The 20092-nt window shown below is 34.7% G+C and overlaps 1 protein-coding gene across 2 annotated transcripts in view; it reads right to left on the minus strand.

Annotated features, from left to right (window-relative positions):
- Nucleotides 1-20092, minus strand: part of ITGB6 (integrin subunit beta 6) — an 88809-nt gene that overhangs the window by 15332 nt on the left and 53385 nt on the right. For both annotated transcript variants that reach the window (XM_049773347.1, XM_049773348.1), the window contains 4 exons: nucleotides 15888-16022; nucleotides 15248-15665; nucleotides 7681-7903; nucleotides 4402-4499 (listed from right to left, as the gene is read on the minus strand). In XM_049773347.1, coding sequence (XP_049629304.1) covers nucleotides 4402-4499; nucleotides 7681-7903; nucleotides 15248-15665; nucleotides 15888-16022 — 874 coding nt within the window. The remainder of the gene's footprint in view (nucleotides 1-4401; nucleotides 4500-7680; nucleotides 7904-15247; nucleotides 15666-15887; nucleotides 16023-20092) is intronic.

The raw sequence follows: 20092 nt of genomic DNA on the forward strand, positions 1-20092 counted from the left end.
TATCTTACTCTCAAGACAGTTGCCTTAAGAATTGAATGACAGGGGCCAGAGAGAAAGCATGGAGGTAGGTAAGGTGTTTGCATTGCATGCAGAAGGACAGTGGTTCGAATCCCGGCATCCCATATGTTCCCCCGAGCCTTCGGGGGTGAATTCTGAGTGTAGAGCCAGGCGTAGCCCCTGAGCACTGCAGGGTGTGATGCAAAAAAAAAAAAAAAAAAAGAAGTAACCAGGATTATATATTCTTAAATGAGAGCCCATGAGAGGTTGCCTAGGTTATATTTCAGAGGGAATAAGTATCAATTTTATAATAATTTCTAGAAAAGTTTTTAAATAACAATACAATAGTCAAGATTGCTGATAATCTATTTCCACAACAATATTATAAATTAATATCAAGAAAAAAATTTAAGTGTCCTGTAGCTCAGACCAACAGGATCAAGATACATCCCAGGTTAAAAGAGATCTGTGAAGACAATTTGCTTACATTATAACCTTACTTATAAGAATTATAATCCCATATAACCCCAATTTAAATTTAAAACAACAATGTGGTCTAAATTTTTAAGTATTTTCTAAATAAAGAATTCTTTATTCATTAAGATAACTCAAAAGGCAGAAAATTTTGTCATGATAGAAATATAAAATGTATTAATATGGGCCAGAGTAATAGGGTATTTGCCTTTCACACAGTTGATCTGGTTGAACCTGGGTTTGATCTTTGGCATCCTATTTGGTCTCCAAGCCTGCCAGGTGCAATTTCTGAGATCAGAGACAGGAGTAACCCCTGAGAGCAGTTGGGTTTGGCCCAAACATCCCCCAAATTGTATTGTAGCCTATTTAAGATATCAATGCTATATTTATTAATTATAGTAGTCTGGTAGTATTCCAGTAGTCTAGCAGTACTCTAAAATTATGTAACATTTTCTTTATAAAACAAAAATAAACTTAAATTCCTAGCTTCTAAAATTAAAGATTTTAATATACTCTAACTATAAATAGAATATTTCTCCTAACCAAAATTTTCAAGACACAATGATCAGAATATTAAAACTGAAACTATTCAAGATAATCTCAGATATATGCCTGCTAGACTTGTACCTTTTCTTATTAATTTAAAAAAGACATTTACAAAATAGAATCTTCATGTATTCCTGTGATTCTAACCAAAAGGAGTATTCTTGACTTAAAATGCCATAACCATAGAAAGACAGAAATACGATCATATTTATTGTACTTAACATAAAGAATAAAATGTAAAGATCTTTGAAAAGTATGCTTGTGATGTGTTTGAAAACTAGTAAGAATTTTTTAAAGGCCATGCTCAGCATTTTTTAGGGGTACTCCTGGCTCTATATTCAGGAATTAGCCCTGGCAGGCTCAGGGTATTATATGAGATGCTGGGGAACAAACCTGGGTTGACTGTGTGATAGGTAAATACCCTAATCCATTTGTTCTATTGCTTTTGCTCAGAATTCAATACTTTTCAGACTTCAAATGGTAGATCTGAGTGGTGAATTGTTTTTCAATTATTGGAAATATTTGTTCATAAGGAATAAAATCTAATTACAAAATAATTTTCTTTTGGTTATTCTTAATATTGATGATCCTTTAAATCACCTAATTAGTTTCAAATTGAGAATCTGAGGATGTACCACCAGGTATTATAATTAAGGTCAGTGATATGTTTAGGAACTTATATTTTAGTAAGATTTTTACCTATGTAAAGTCTGTTAAGAGATCTGGGAATTTTTAAGCAACACTTGTCTAGTGTTACATTAATGAATTACAACTGATTGATAGCAATAATAGTTAATAAATAATACATTGGGGGTTCTTATATGACTTCAGTGCATGTCCTTTTACAACATCTCACTCCTGTTAGATATTGAAAACTTAGAAAAATATAGTTTGTTTTGCTGAATGGTTATTTTTTCCTCCCCCTTTCTTCAAGTCCAATCCCATTCTTCCTTTAAAACTTACTAGAGCATTTTATTCTCAGGCAGAAAGTCTGTAAATGGCTTACAATACTTTTCAGTAATGTTAATACTACTTTAATTTTTCCTCTTCTTTTAAAAAACTGCACCAAAGCACAGGCAGGTTTAATTTATCTGACCAGGATTATTTAAGTTTAAATAGAATTGCTTTATGACTTCTAAGTCACGAATCCCTGCTTTGTTTTTATTACTTAACTCTAACGGATGACTCTCATAGCCCTAGGTTTAGCCTGTCTTGTAATGTTTGGGTTAAAAAAATGGTATTACTGAATGTGCAACTGAAAGGTCTAGATGGAAATTTTCATATTTGGCTGTTCAAGTTTTCACTTGTGACATAAAAGACATGACTTTTATTTTAAACCATCTTTATGAGTTCCACAGTGTTGGTCTAGTTTAACATGATAAAAATTTGATCTCATGAGAGTCCAAAAATCATACCTGGAAAAAGAAGCTAGATGAGAATTGGAGCGAGAATATGGGGAGACTGGGAAGGTCCAGGAAGGATGAGGAGACTATCAATGTTCTGAATTATTGAATTATGACTACTTTGTGTTGAAGACCTCTGCTGATGTGTCAAGCCAGCAGTACTTTGTTTTTGGTCACACCTGGAAGTCCCAGGACTTACTTTTGGCTCTGTGCTCAGGAATCACTCCTGGTGGGGACTGGGAGAATTTATGTAGTACCAGGATCAAACCCAGATTGGTCATATGTGGTGCTAGGAATTAAACCCCAGCGTTCAGTGCAAGCCAAGTGTCTTAACCTATCTCTGATCTGTATAATCAATTAGTGTTGTGTTCATCTGTTTTGAAGATCTTTTAGTAAATTAGATAAAATGACAGTATACATTTAAAATGCCATTTCAGACCTAGTCTTACATTCAAATTCTAGTACTTACAACATCTTTAAAACTGTAATTAGATACGATAATCTCAAATTTATGATTTACATATTTCTATTACCCTACCCCACAAAGTACATTAGATTTCCCATGTTATATGTGGATTGAGTTCTTATTATTTGGCATTTTTTTCAATTTTTACTCATTTCTCAGGAACACTTAATAAATATCGCCAGTGTTTGTTGTGAAATGAGTACAGAAGGATAAACTGAGACTTTGTACTGGTTACTAATGTGAACAGTAGACAAAATGCTCTTTCAATCAGTGCTACTGCTTCCCTTCGGTATCAGTGTGAGAGATACACCAGCTTGTACAATTTACTGCTATTTGGCACATTTATCTTTAGTCACCAGAAAAATAGATGAGGGGTTTTATGCTCCTATCTAATTAGGCCCTTCCAAATAGCACTATTCAACTGTGCACAGTCAGAAATCTCAATTTTGAAACAATGTAGGTAATTTACAAAACAATATATATGTCACTAACTTATCCCATTTTGGGAATGGATTAATTTCTGTATTCTAATTTCATTTATTCAAGACCCACTTTCTAGAGGATCTTGAATTATGGTCTTGATTATTCCACTTTGCCCGTGATACATCTTGTATATGTCCCCAATGTGTGTAGGACAGCCTCTGACCTGAGCAGCATGGTAATTCAGAGTGTATGAAAATGCAAAACTGCATCACTCAGATTGTCCCAGTAGAAGTCAGTTTATCTTCTTCGTGTTAAAGTTTGCAAAGTGTTTTTTCTCTCAAATAAATAGAAATTTTAAAATATTTGAGACAACAGTAGTTTGGTCCAAGACCAGATGTATACATTTGAAAATTATATATATATATATATATATATATATATATATATGTACATGTAATATTTGAGACAGTAAGTAGAAAGAACTTGACTTGAAATGAATATATTTGAAATGAATATATTTGATAGGTACAGGTGAAATCAAAGCCACTGAATACAACTGCTTAGCAGTGAGTGACAACAAGCTCCTAATTAGGGAACTGAGTTTTTAGGATGCTAAGAAAGGTCAAGGAAAGAAAGGAAAGGTGTTTAGAGTGGAGGTGAGGATAAATGAGCACTAACCAGAAATCGTACTACGCCAGTGGGCTGTTAGAAGGAAACCCAGTTTATACCCTACTTTATATTAGCTTGAAATAGGGTAATCACATGATAAAGGTGGTATTTTGAATTAAGTATTAACATTGCTAACTGCCTCTTCAATTTACTTTTCTTCTAATTAGAAAAATAATCTGGAATCTCTACAATTACATTTGTTAAGCATAGGTGACTTGCCACCTGAACTTACATTGAGTACTGTAGTTATGACTTTAAATGTCTTTGTCCCCAAATTGTTACATATTTAGTCTTTTGGAATGCATTTACCCTTGCAAATGCATGTGAATGAACTAATGCTCTGCAACAAATGGGAACAAGCTATTGAAAACCCCTTTCAAGACATATAAAGAGAAAATGAAAGAAAGTTAAGGCAAGTATAACCTTCATCTTCATTGATGATTGAACCAGCCAGTAGGCATTTTTCAACACATTCCTCTTGGGTATGGCCATCTGCAGATAGGTGACATTCGATACAGCTTCTGTAAATTATTCAACATAGTATATCATCAGTTCATGCTTGTAGAAAATAGATCTGTAGCTGTGATATTGCATTAATGCTGTTTCTGTGATTTGCTATAAGACTGACTCAGAAAACATTGTCATTAGTTACTTGCAGAAAGCTGTTACATGGGGTCTAAGAGGAACTTCTGTATTCTGAATTCTACTCAGTAATCAATGTTACCTGAACCAGCATTACTATACTTATTTATCATAATGATTGCTTCTGATTGGTTAAGTAAAATATTAAATGGTGGAGCATGCTTCTCAGGTGGGAACCCCAAGTTCAATTTTCAGAAAATATGATTCCTTGAACACAGCTGCGTGATCTCTAAGCACAGAACCAGAAACAGCTTAGAAAATTGCTGGTGTGGTCCCCAAACCAAAATGATTATTGAGCTTTGCTGTTTAATTTAGCTATGTTTCTGGGATTTTTTATAAGAGGTTGATATCGCTAGAATTTGGTCATATAAAGTTTGAATAATTTTTTCTTTATTTTGGGTTACACCCTGAAGTACACAGGACTTACTCCTGGCTCTGTGATCAGGCATCACTCCTGCCTGGTAGTGGTGGGATGGAAGGAATCATAGAAGGTATTGAGGATTAAACTAGGTTTAACCATGAGCAAATTAAGCACCTTAATCCCACTGCTGTTTCTCCAGTCTCAAAGTCTGACTTTATTTTTTAAACACAGAAATGGGTTACAGTTATTAACAAGAACTCAAATGACTCTTAAATTTTTTTCTGTAACTCCTTTGAATAAGTCTGAACCTTGATAGAAGAATTTTCAAAAACTGAGCATTACAGAAAACTTCAGAGTATTATTATAGGATGTTTTAAAATAAAAGATGCCTATTTTGAAAAGTATATTTCCAAGAGCATAACATTGAAACTAAACTAAGTTAATAAAGTTTATGTAGCAAAATAAAATTTAGACCCCATGTTAATCTTGTGCTGAAAATTATTTTACAAATAGATAGTGCTTCAAGTCACATTAAACAGCACAATTTCTTTTTAAAAAGAAATATTGATAGTTCTTTTTCTGGCCATGGAAATGTACAAATCTTTTAAGTTGTTGAACTATTCCCCTGTCCACTTCCCAAATACTTACTTTACCTTACTTTATGAAAATGCAGTTGAAACTGCCTTTCTTTAGGAAGTTTTCCAAGCCCTTTAACTAGTAGTTCCTTTGCAGGGAAACTAAGTCCTCAGAGGAAAGGACTCAGAATTGTAATTTATGTGGAAATGTGAACAGAGGCCTTGTCTACAGATTGTTTTTGTATTGCAAATATATTAAAATTAACGTATAAATTTATTTGAGTGACTTCACTGAAGATTGTAGGAACCCTTATTTCTCAGTTTTTCTCACTGGTGACTGCTCAAACTGGTATTAAGTTTATCTCCAGATATTATCATCCTCTATATTTTCTCTTACACCTGTTAGTATCATTAAAATTTTATTTTTGTTTTGGGACCAAACACACACTAGTTCATTAGGGCAGATCCCATGAGCTTATGGAACCATAGTGTTAAGTTTTGAATCTGTATTTCCAGTAAACATGAACTCTAGCCAACTGGTCTTCAACCATTAGTCCATTAACTGGTATTGATTTTCTGCTTTAGAAGGGTTGAAAACCACTGGTTTACTGCTTTGATGTCTTGCTAGTTTGTGAATAAGTATGCAGGACAGGATGCAAGTCCTTGGATGTGAAAGTTTGAAAAGCACTGTTTTGGCACTTTGAGCTGTTTCTCTGGGACATAATTAATTTTAAAGAATCTGTCTTTACCACCAGATTCATAGCACACAATGAAAACAACAGGAAATATAATGGTTTCTGTCATTTCTGCATGTCCATAGCTTAACATTATTCCTGGTAAACACAGGAACTTAAATCTATTTGATATATGAATGCATGAATGAATAAATAAGAGTGTCTCATCTGTAAACCAATATAAATATCAAGGAGGTCACCCTACCTAACTCTCCAAATTGAAACTATTTTTCTTGTTAATGTCCTCTCTTATAAATCAGATTTAATATTGGATCCTGTTTACAAACAAAAAATAGAAAAAAGGGGCTGCGGAGATAGCGCAGAGGTAGAGTGTTTGCCTTGCATGCAGAAGGATGGTGGTTCGAATCCCAGCATCCCATATGGTCCCCCGAGCCTGCCAGGAGTGATTTCTGAGCATAGAGCCAGGAGTAACCCTGAGTGCTGCCGGGTGTGACCTCCCCTCAAAAAAAAAAAAATAGAAAAAAAAGAAATGCACTAAAAGGACATTATACACTGAATTTTATTCAGTAATCTAACCATTGCCACATGTTTTCTGGCATATATTCAAACACAAGAGGGAAGTTTTGATACCTGAACTGGTCATGATCACTGGGTGAATATTGATTTTCTTAACATGTTTTACCTCAGAAAAGCAAATGTCACCATTTTGAGGACCAGAGTTAATGAAAGTATCAACTGAGTAAGCATGTTTGTTTCCTAATTAGACACTGCAGTGTTATAACTGCTTCCAGGAGCTTGCTTCATTTGACCTACAATATGACCCCAATATCATTAAGAAGTTAGCTGCCAACTAAGTATAAAAAAGTTTTAAACTCAGGAAAAAATATTTTTGTGTATTTTCTTTGGTGCTATAAACAACAATAACCAAGTAGAAAGACAACCAAACAAAGGTGCCAAAGAGCAGGAATGAAAAGGAAATGAAATATAAGATCATTTTTCTGCCAATTTTCCTCTAGGCAATAGATAGAAAAGAATTAGTAGGGCCAAACTATAAACTTCTAGGTAAGAGAAAAGCTTGTCTATTTCCCTGAAAAGATTCAATGTGGATATCTCCTTCCAGTGCACTATTATGTGGGTTACTATTGTTTTGAGAGATAGTGATTTGATATCAGTATGGAATATCAGCTCTGCTTCCTTATGCTGGTGTTGAGCAGAAAAGCGACACTGTGGTCCTGGGAATCAGAAGCGAGAAAGGGGCCAGAGAGACTGATGTTCCACCCTATGATCCCAGGGGCTTTTATGAATGAAAGGATGCTTCAAGAGCACACACACCAAACTTATCAGAGATCTAAATTTTTAAAATGTCACTATTTCTCTGATCATTATGAAGCCTTAGAACAAACGGCACGGAAGAAAGTAGAGGTGTTACCGTTTAGAGTTACAAGGGTCACCACAGGTCGGGCATCGTTCACAGGTTGGTCCGGAGGCACCAGGGTTTGTGCAAGCACACCTGCCACAGATGCAGTCACCTCGCCCACTACACAGCACCCCATCTTCAGCGAGGCAGGTCTCTGTATTAGTGGTACAGTTACAATACTCGCCTGTCCAACCAGTCCTGCACACACATTCACCGCAGTCACAGTCGCCATTGTCTGTAAAACAAAGTGCAGTTTCTTAAGGACACATTGCTTCTAGATTTAGGAAGCCATTTTTCCTCTTTGCCTTTAAACACCACCCAAAATCCTGAAGATGCGCCAGAGAGATAATACAACATGTAAGGGACTTGTTTTGCCTGAATTTGATCCTGGTAGTTCTATAGTATTCAAAATGCTACTAGGAATAACCCTTGGACATAGAACCAGTGGTACTCTCTGAACACTTCCAGACATGGCACTGGAATTACAGAGTGAGAATGAATAGATTTTATGGAATGTGTTTTGCCAACTGTACATATTTATTGATTTGGTCTCTTTACTGATGACCAATTTGATTTTATAATGTATCAAAACAATTCATAATCAGATGAAATAATATTGTTTTGAAGACTATAATTACAAATTATAAATAATAAAAAATTACAAACATTATATATAAATGTAAATATGCATATATGTAAACATTTATAATTACATGTATAAATATATGTACATTTGATTTTGCTTATAATCAAGATGCATAACATCCCAACCACTCAAGTAATGAAATGATGGCAAAATCCACTAAATAGAACAAAATCTATTTCTGGTGGTTATGGTCAGATGAGATGATGTGTGACTCTACTCTTTTTGTGTTTACCAGTTAGATGATTTACAGTGCTCAAAAAATTAACAAAGGTTAATTGTTCATATATCATGTATATTAGGCATGAGGATACAAAATTAGGTAAGAAAAAATTGACTGCACTTGGTGTCAGAGTAATGGTGCAGTGGTAGGGCCTTTGCCTTGCACATGGCTGAACTAGGATGGACCGTGGTTTGATCCCCGGCATCCCATATGGTGGCTGAACTAGGATGGACCGTGGTTTGATCCCCGGCATCCCATATGGTCCCCCAAGTCAGGAGCAATTTCTGAGTTCATATCCAGGAGTAATCCCTAAGTATCACCAGTGTGGTCCCCCCTCCCCCCCCAAAAAAACCCTAAAAAAAAACAAAGTAAAACAAAATAAAAGAAAAAAAGAAAAATAAAAGAAAAAATTGACTGCACTTATAGTCAAGCATAGGAGACAAATAACCACTGATACTGAGAAACACAATAGAATGTGATGAATACTTTTAATGCAGAGGAAGTTTTTGTGTTAGAGTAATTCGGAGAAACATGTTTCCAGAGGAAGTGATACTTGATCTGAATTTTGGAAGATAAAGGTAAGAGAATAAAAGTAAAGGGCTACATACCATTTAAGCAGAAAAAGAAGGCAAAGGCAAATGAAAAGAGAATAGCTGTGTGAGATATAAATATTTCCACGCTATATTTAGATGAATAGAGCCAAAGGAGCATTTGTATTATAATAGGTGGAGAAGAGGGAAATGTCATCAAAGTCAGAAATGTAGGAACTTTAAAGTAGCAACTTTTATTCTTAAATTCTTCCATTTTAAAGAGTATAGAGACATGAATAGGACACTCTACTCTGGTATTGGTAGAGAAGGTTAAACTAGAATTAGGAAAACTATGTAGCATGTTGGTGCAGCTATAAATCAGGAAGATCGGGGAGCCCAAAAGGCACCCTCCAGAGAATGAAGAGAAAAGGTGTATAGTTCAGAGAACAGAATGCACAGTGAGTATATGCCACTCTTTTGAAGTGAAGAGGGAAAAGAGAGAGAGGAAAGAAAAGCTCAAGTGACAAGTGGCCAGTCTGAATGCTAGAGGAGCTGACTGAGAATAGAGGATGGTTCATGTTCATGCTCATGACCTAATCCCCAATTCCTTCCATGTGATCATACTTAGCTATAAAATAAATTTATAATTCTGTAGAGAAGGAAAAGCAGTTATAGGTAAAGATAAAGGGTTCATTTTTAGCTTTGAGTTTGAAGAAACTTTGGAATATTATAGTAAATGGCTTGTGTCTAAGTACATACAAAAGCATATGATTTATAAATGTGGGCATCTATATACATGACACATAATGTGTCTATAATGTAGATACATAATCTCACATGCTTGTAGTTGTATATGGATGTAGATATATCTGGTTAGAGTTCTATTGGAAGTACATGGCAGTGAAGCCACTGTGAATCAGGTCATTCAGGAAAAGCAGAGAGTTTGAGAAAAGGCCTACATTTAAAATGTGATCAGAAAGAGGACTCCTAAGCCTAAAATGTAGGCATGGAATGTGGCAAAGAAGGTAGAATAATTAGATCAAAGGAATCATGTGGAGACAATGCAGACAGGTACCTCATCAAATATGACATGTACACACAGAGTAATATTAATTAACATAAAATAATAGATTAAGATTATGTATTTGTGTTTTTCCATAATAATTTTGAATACTTACCATACCCAAGATACTAAAACAGGTATAAGATATTCCTAACAAATAATACTTATTTCCAAACTCTTTTAAGTCACACTTTTATGCATAAAAAGGACTATACATTGGGCCTCGTGAACAAGGCTTGCATTTCTAGTAACATCCCAAAAGTGGTTAGAAATGGTGTTGATGCAATAGTTCCATGCACAGCCAAGCAGCTCAGTCTTAAATCCTGGCTGCAGTATAGCCTTGTTGGGTGACAACTGAGGGGAATCTCTTAACATTTCTTAGCCTCAGTTTCCAAAATTGGTAAGGTCATATAAACTTGTTTGAAACTATGTTCAACTCATGAGTAAATCATATATAAATGCAAGTTATTGTTTTTATTTGTAAAATAATTCATTTGAAAAATAATGAAAGCAAATTGATGCATCAGTGTTAAAATTCCAATAATTGTAAACTTAACAGATGTAAAATAAACCTCAAGAAAGCTCATTGTAGGATACTTTGTCAAGTTTACTGTAGAAGAAAGAATCTTGGTTATCTTTCTCTCAAAATCTTTGATGTTAAAGACAGTGACTTTCTTTGTTTTTAAGATCTGGCCTTAAAAGATAAGAAGTGAAGTAATCCTTGACTTAATGTTCTGCTTGGTTAAAACAGGGTAGAACAGTGAGGAAGATGCTTGCCTTGCACACAACTAACCTGGTTTGATCCATGGCATCCTATAGGGTCTCCTGAGCACTACCAGAATAATTGTTGAGTGCAGTCAGGACTGAGCATTGCCAGGTGTGTCACCAAACAAAACAAAGAAAAGAGGACAGAAGAGTTCACATACACACACACACACACACACACACACACACACACACACACATGTGCATGCACAGGAAATAGATTTTTACCTACGATGAAAGAAAAACATATAATATATCCATATTATGACATTAAAACATCCCAACTGCAGCTTACAGCCTATTTATTCATAATGAATTAAAAGCTTAAAATGGATGTATTAGACCATATCCTTAACATTTTATATGTAAACTATTTATATGTAAACTATTGTACCTTTTTAATTCTTTAGAAAAAGGGGCAATATTTTTATCAGAGGAAGATATTCCTATTAAATTGAATTAGAAAAATTAATACAAGTCATTAGTGTTGCAAGTAAAAAATATATATATCATTGTATGTAAGAATTGGAAGAAAATTAAAAAGTGCTTCCAAAATTTTTCAGAATTTAGAAAACCTCCTTTCTGTGTGTTTTTCAGGAGCATCAAATTGAATACAAAAATTGCCAATTGATATCTTTAAGCAAACAGTTAAAGATTTGTTTATATAAAAGCACAAATTTTTTTATGTTTTCAAGTAGGTTCAAGATGATAACTAAAGAGTGAAAACCAAAATCAGACTCTACAGAGGGGTAGAACTTTCTGGAATGCCATATACTGATAACTGTAAGTACATAATGACAGGTAGTTGTTTATTTTTTCCCTACTACACCATCTGCCTCTTACAAGTTGCCAGTCTTTTAGAATCAGAATGTAAAAGACTAATGGAATTTGGGCAAAGAAAATAATCAATGGAGACCTATATCTTTGAGTGTTTGCAGATGGACCCAAGAAGGTACACGATGAAGACATTATGATAGAAAGTCTTCAGATAATTGAAATATTGCAGTTAATTAGTTGATAAAAGTGAAACTGTGGCATATTCCATCCTCTGTTACAAACAATAGCAAAAGTATAATCACACAGCTGCATGAAAAATATTAATCTGGGCAATAAGCATATTGCAAGACACAGAAGATTATAATTGCACTGATTACTATTATATCTATTTAAAAAGAAAAGTTACTATTAATAAAGTGACATTCTTGGGGCCGGAGAGATAGCATGGAGGTAAAGCTTTTGCCTTTCATGCAGAAGGTCATCGGTTCGAATCCCAGCGTCCCATATGGTCCCCCGTGCCTGCCAGGAGCAATTTCTGAGCATGGAGCCAGGAGCAACCCCTAAGCACTGCCGGGTGTGACCCAAAAACCACAACAACAACAACAACAACAACAAAAAATAAAGTGACATTCTTTTTATTTTGTGTTACTACTTTAACAAGTAGCTTTTTTGTTTGTTTTGGGATACAGCTTTGAGTGTTTGGGGCTTTTTTCTGACTCTAAGCTCAGGTCATCCCTGCTGAAAGTTTATAAGAAATAATAATGACTAATGATTTTAAAGCATCCTAAAAGTAAGAAGGAAAATAACGTTGATAAAGCTTTCTATGTCCAAGAATATTTATATTTTCTTTTTATTTTAATAATTTTTATTGTGACCAAAGTGAATTACGAAGAATAATTATATTTTCTAAGTAGAATTGCTTTAGCAATCACTTATCTACTTTAGAGAGGTACTATAATCAGATCTTCCAAGCTGCAATGTGCAGATGTTTGTATTATATTTTGTTTGTTTTATATTTATAAAACAATGCTTTTTGTTTGTTTTGCGGCCACAGCCAGAGATTCTCAGGGGTTACTTCTAGCTCTGCATTCAGGAATTACTACTGAGTCTATTGCTTATTACAAGCTTAAAATAAAGTGAAAGACCGTCTAAAAAGTATAAGGAATGTGTTGCTAAACATAGTTTGACAAGCTAATGGTCATAAAAGTGTTTGACTTAATATCTAAAATATAAAGGATCTTTTACAGTTTAGATATCAGTAATTCATTCTCTAAAAAGAAAATTCTTAAAGATAGAAACCCTGTATCTCTTAGGCCAGGGGATTTCCCTTTCTAATCTCCCCAATTTTTACTGTGCCTATGCAAAAAAAAAAATTAACACAAATTTGATTTAAAAAAATTTTTTTGTAATTGTTGTTGCTTGTTTTTTTTTTTTTTTCTTTTCTTTGCCTTTTTTTCCCCCTGTGCTTTGATTCATCTTTATTTCAGGACTGTGGTTAGTGTTTGGTTGTTGTCTTTATTGCTGTGGTGCTTTTCAGATTTTTTGTTTGTTTTTTTTTTTTTTGGGGGGGGGGGGGCTGATTTTTTTGTATTACTTTTATATTTTCCTTCCTTTTTCCCTTTCTTTTTTTTTAAGCTGATTTTTATAGTCTCTAGAAGATCTCCTCTCATATTTTGCTTGTTTGAATTTTTGCCCCCCTTTATTCTTTTTCTTTTTTTTTCTTACCTTCAAAGAAAACACATAACTTGAACCATCTTGTTCTGCCTCACAAATTGAAAGGGAAATAATGGAGGGCACCAAGACCAAACAGCTGTATGAACATTCAGTAGAAATAAAAAATAATCAGACTTAAACACCAAATCCAAAGCCAACTACAACAGAATCGATACGTAATCTACAACAAGCTAGACACAGAAGAGACCACTTATACCAACAGCCAGGGGAGCAAAGAAGGGGCGATATGGGATGCAAGCTGGGAACAAGGGTGGAGGAAGGACACCATTGGTGGTGGGAATGTCCCTGATTTAAGTCACTATGTACCTAAAATACTACTGTGAATGATTTGTAATCCATTTTTGTCAAAATAAAAATTATTTAAAAAATATAGATAATTACTATTATATAGTATTAGATTATAATTATAATTTTCTAAAAGGTAATTTTTAATGTTTTGAGCATACAGCTTATGAAATGACTTATTAAAATGGACGCAAGCATTCCTTTGAATATGTTCTTTCTAAGACATAGTAATAGACATTTGTTTTAAATTATGCCTTATCTGTATCTCAAGACAAGAGGACTTGTATAGATTTGGAAATACAGCTATTAAATTATAAAATATACTTTTGTTAGATAAGAGTGAGAAATCTATCTCAATTTGGATAGATCCTATATTTTTTTACTCCTTGGAGGTGGAGTGGTTTTATAAGAGCTTGGGAATTCTTTTCTCATACCTCTTTACTTTTTCTTCTGAAAACCAATCGCTATTCTATGTTTTTGACACTGGTTTGAAAACAAAACTGATTTAGTATTCTCTCAAAATAATAATTGTCTTATTCAAAGAGTTAACTTGCTTCCACACTGTGAAATAGAGAGACACTGGGTCATAAATTATGCAGCCAGTTGATATTTCAATTGTAACATACATTTGTATTATCTTAGTATATTAGTGTATTAATATATTAGTAATTAATGTATATGTTAGTGTATATTGTTATATTAGTATTATATTATATATTACATATACTTTATATTATATATTAGTATGTTATATAGTGTATATTAGTGTATTAGTATAGTAGTGTATTAGTGTATTCAATTTATAATTTCTGTTTGGGTGGCTTATGCTTGGGTATGTGAATAATAAATGATCTTACATTAATTGAGTGATATGCAAATTTATGAATTAATATTTCACATCTACAAAGTGCATTAAAATACAAATATTTCTGCTAGTAGGACTTCCTCAATATCAAAATACTTTAATCTCTTATTTTCTATAGCCTTCATCTTTATTTGGCCTAGAGTCCTACCTAGTATTTATCACATAATATATAAGTAATAAGTGCAAATCACATTTTTTTTCAAAATCATAAGTAATTTTTGTGGAGTAAATGAAGACTTGAAAGGTTGTTTAATATTTTGTGTTCCTTCATCTGGTAGTATGTGCCTTTAACAGATTTGGGTCATTTAAAATGTAAAAGCATTTAAAGTTGGGTCAGGTACCCAGAAGCCTGATCCAGAAAAGTGGAAGATAACGACGATCAAATTACATGTACTTTGTGGTGTCTGGACAATAAAAAGAAGGCATTCCAATCTTTCAACTAATTTGGGAAAAACAATCATTATAAAGATGTAGGTTCAGTTGATAAAGTTCTCATCTTAAGTGAAAGTAAGACCAAGAAGAAATATGGGACCATCAGTCACCACTGGTATCAAGGTTAGCTCATTGAGCAATTCAGCAAGTATTGATTAAGTGGCCTGCTAGGCATAGACAATTGTGCTAGGAACAATAGATGCAAAGCACCTTCCTGATACGGGATCCCCATGGTGTCAGGTGGATTTCAGACATAGCCTACCTCCACAGAGCAGCCCTTTGTGTCTCACGCAGGAGAAATTGTCACATTGGCAGTGAGACCCATAAATGTTTCCATAGGGAGACAAGTGACAGATGCACTGCCCACAGTAGCAATCGCCTCTTCCGCTGCAGGAGAGGTGCTCCGGGGTCTCTTTGCAGGAATCTGTGCTCAGCATGTCTTCCCCACACTCGCAGCGAGGACCCATGTGGCCGGGGTTGCACGCACATACCCCACACTGGAAGGAACCGTTGCCATTATGGCATTTGGAGCTGTTCATTTCCACTTCTTTCTGACAGTTGCAGTTGCATTCTGGACTGACAAGGATTTCTAGGGTGTCCCCCAATCCCACTGGCTTTATGACAATGTGCCTGCTTCTTCTCTCACAGTTGGGAATGCTCACAGTCACGTTGAATGAGGCCTGCAAAAGAAAATACTAATTATCTGCTTCTCTTCTCCACAGAATACATGGGAGGAAGCAAAAAGCTGCAGGAGGATCAGCTTTGCCAAAAGCACTTATTAGGAAGGCTTTGAACATAGCTTTTAAAATTCTTGAAAGGAAAAATACAGTTAGTTTCAGAATATTCAGGTAGCTTCTGATTTATTTCAACGTGTTTTTAGACCATTATTGGCCATTACTTACTGTGTCTCCCACCTTCATGTGGGAACATTTTCTTTGGTGTGGAAAAACTGTGCCATTGTTGCAGATAGCCATGAATGACAGATTGAGTCCCTCTGTGTCTCCTAGAACTTCCAATTCCACCTCAGACCGTAGTTCCTTTTAGGTAAGACATAAGGAGTTAAATGAATTCACAACCCAGAATAGAGCCAGAAAATGAATCTTATTTATTAACCTGAATCATACTCATTCAACTATAAATGAATAAATTTGGGTCTACCAAAAAAAAATCACTGTATTAGTCAAGCAAGGGATAACATATACACACACAAACCATATTTTCTTTTATAATGGAAATTAATTATAAGATATAAAATTTTATCAAAATACCCTTAAAATGTTGTGTGCCAAATAATGAATCAGTCCCATCAGTCTTTTGTGACTTTGAAATTATTTTATATATTTTAAGGGACTTGAACAATTCCCTAGCACTCACTGCTTAGCATTTAAAAGGATATTCTTGGGTATAGGATTGTAATCAGTAATAGAGAATATATCTTTCATGTGTGAAGCCCTAGCCTCAGTCACTAACATCAAAAAACAAAGTAAAGCATACAAACTCTCCCTTCTTTCTTTCCTCTCTCTAGCTCCTGGTATCCAAACAAGAGTAATGAAATAAGAACAAAAGGGAATTTTCTTGTATCTCATTAACAATGTGTAAAAATAGCTTAATTTACTTATACATATCATCCTTTCTTAGATTCTACTGATATAAGACAGCTGGTTATGGATGTGTAAAAGAAGTAAAATTAAAGTTATTTCTCCAGCAATGAAAATTTGCTTCACTGCTACCAAATTTCCGCCATGCTGCTTGTTCTGTTTTGGTATATTTCAGCATATACAATAACTCTTGATTTCAATATTGAACCACAGTGCACATTTTTGGAAGATATTTTTGATTATCTGTTTTGAATATATTTTGAGGATCTATTTTGAAATTTTTTGAAGTGGCAATTAAACTCGACAGTATTCCCATTAGAGGGAAATTCATACATGAACTACATTTAGCCTGATTGACAACAATTCTAAGGCATCATTCCTTATAAAAGGAACTCCAACCTCATAAATAATAAAATGTGAACTAGACCTGCCTTAAAACCTATATTTTAATTTATAAAGAACCTACTGTACATTTAGTGTTGAGTTTGGGCTGAGGAACTTAGAACAAGACTGCTGGTCTATCCTCAGAATGATTATTGGAAAAATGTTATTGGAAAAAAATCAAGCAGTTGCACTTAAATGAGCAGAAAAGAAGGGGGGTCAGTGCAGGTTGAAGTATTAGGTGAGTGGTCCTTAGGTGCTGTGTTGTATTCAGAAGTATAGGAACAGTGCCAAGCCAGTACTTATATTGTCCTAGGACATATCAGGCAGCCTGAGCCTGGAGGTTTGGGAAGATGAGTTGAGAACTAGTGATGTGGGAAACATTTCTTCAATGTTGATGCAGGGACCCAATCTAATTACATTTTAATGGCAAGGCAAACTGGGAAGAGGGGTTTAGACCTAAGTTTAGCCTACAGGTGGTTGCCTTCATGCTGGTCTGAGATGTGAGGATCAGGAACAGGGGTATGTATGTATGTGATGGCATGAAGGCAAAGAAAATTGGCTCTTTGGCCTTTGTTTGGGACAGTCAAGCAGAGCAAGTCAAGGTTTTCTAGAGAATTCAAGGAAGATAAAGTGCTGTATTTTGTTTGGGGGAGCATTAACATTGCTGTTTAGATTTTGTCCAGTCCTTCTTCTTTAAAGAAAAAATGAGGTCTGCATTTGGGAAACAAACTACATTGCTAAAAATAAAATGATAAATGTGAATTATAGAATATTATAAATTATACTTCAAGTCACCTGAAATGTATATACTATTTTATTGTTGGCATTTTAAAAACTAGCATATTCAGCTTCAAGTTTTTCTTTAGTATAATTTTGTCAACTACATAATAAGATGTGTTCCTCTAAATTCTAAGTTGCTGACTATACATTCCAGTCATTCTTCTTTCCTTTTCATCTTTTATTTCCTTAAATAAGTGTATCTTGTCTCTCCACCCATTTTTTTTTAGTAAATAAACTGAGGCTTATTTTTCTGCATCAAATTAAGGCATCAAATCTCAATTCTAAAGAGCTGTCCATCATGACTTCACGTTAAGTTCATTCCATGTATCATTTAAATTTTTGAAAACCTGTGTATTTCTACTAGCTATTTTATTAGCTTTTTGATTTAGAAAGCATTTATTGACATTTCACTATGTATGTATCAAATGCTCTTCAAAAAGACTATAACAATCAGAAAGTTCAATATATAGCTAGCTAGGTGATAAATATAAAAATTAGGATAGGATAATAAAAATTAAAAAAATATTGCAAGCCATATTGTTTGTTATTTTGTTTTTGGACCACACCCGTTGTGCTTAGGGGTTACTCCTGGCTCTGCATTCAGGAATTACTCCTGGTGGTGCTTGGGGGACCATATGGTATGATGGGTATCAAACCAGGTATGACCACATGTACGGCAAACATCTTTTCCATTGTTTTATCTCTCTGGCCCTATAGTTTTTCTTAAAGTTGTCAGAGTGAGAGCCTGGAGAGATAGTACAACTGGTAGTGTTTTTTCCTTGAATGTAGCTAACCTAGGCTAGATCCCTGGCATTCCACATAGTCCTCATAGCCACATAGAAGTAATCTCTGAGTGAAAAGCTAAGAGTAAGCCCACATACAGAGTCAGGAGTAAGCCCTGAGCACCATTGGGTTGGCCCCAAAACAATAAAATATTAGGTGGTCAGAGTAGGACCATAAAAGAAAAATTCTCATGCATATGTATATGAAGGGTACAGTTGATACAAAGATCCATGCAGAAGAATGTATTCCTGGATTTTTGAAAAGAGTAGCATGTAGGCCAGCGTTTCTGACAAGATCAGTGCAAGAGGAGAGTATTTGAAAGTTGTCAGGGTAGTGAAGGTGGGGATTAATATGCTAAAGTTCCAGCAGACTGCTGCTACAAAGAACTTGGTTTTTATATAAAATGAGAAAAGTTGGGGCTGGAGAGATAGCATGGAGGTAAGGCGTTTGCCTCTCATGCAGAAGGTCAGTGGTTCAAATCCTGGCATCCCATATGGTCCTCTGAGCCTGCCAGGAGCGATTTCTGAGCATAGATCCAGGAGTAACCCCTGAACACTGCCAGGTGTGACCCAAAAACCAAAAGAGAGAGAGAGAGAGAGAAGTTATTTACAGAAGTGATGTTTTTCATATTTTTCAAGAAAAATTCTGTTTTATTAAAAATAAAATATAGGTAACCAATGATGGCAATGGAAAAAAGTTTCAGCAGGGTTTTTTTTTTTTAATAATTTAGGTAATTGACAATAGGTGGCCTTGACTAGGATGATAGCAATAAAGATAGTAGTTGAACTACATTTTAGGTAATATGTAAAATTATGTCAATGAAATATTTTGCATGTAAAGTATGAGAAAGAGGTGAGTTATGGGCCATTTAAAACATGAGCCAAGCATCATTAATTGGAAAGGAGAAAATTTTCTGTGAAATATGTTTGGAAGAATCTGGATTTTTCTCTTGGATTGCCAACTATTGTGCTAACTCCAGGATATCTCCACCTATGTACCTGCAGAAAAATATGGCTTTATTTCTGTGCAGGATTGAAGGCTTACTGGATGTAAATGAGAATGAATTGGCATGAATCTCACTCAGCTCTGCAGAATGAATAGATATATTTAACTGGGACACTGATTGCCAAGTAAACTCAAAGATCTCTTCAGGGTGGTGTGTCGAGGGCACATATAATGGATGATATATGATGATATATATTGACTATGATGATAGGCCATGGAGTGTTGGTGGTCTAGTGGTGAGCATAGCTGCCTTCTATGATGATAGGCCATAGAACTTAAATTTGGGGACCAGGAAAGAGAGAATATCAAGAGGTTAGGTTTCTGTGAAGAGAGGGTATTGTATGATAATTAGAGGTTATGATTGGTTGGGATAAATGTTAGGGGGACTAGCAGAAGTAAGATAAAAAGATATGAAATTTCAGTAGTTTATACAACAAGTTGTATACATTTGGGATTAGGATGAATTTGTTGGCAGTTGACAAGGTTTCAGATATGATAAATGGATGAAGGTACAAAAAGTTAATAGTGTGTATATTAGGGAAGACACAACATTATTT

The sequence above is a fragment of the Suncus etruscus genome, chromosome 5 (assembly GCF_024139225.1).
Source record: "Suncus etruscus isolate mSunEtr1 chromosome 5, mSunEtr1.pri.cur, whole genome shotgun sequence".
Taxonomy (NCBI): domain Eukaryota; kingdom Metazoa; phylum Chordata; class Mammalia; order Eulipotyphla; family Soricidae; genus Suncus; species Suncus etruscus.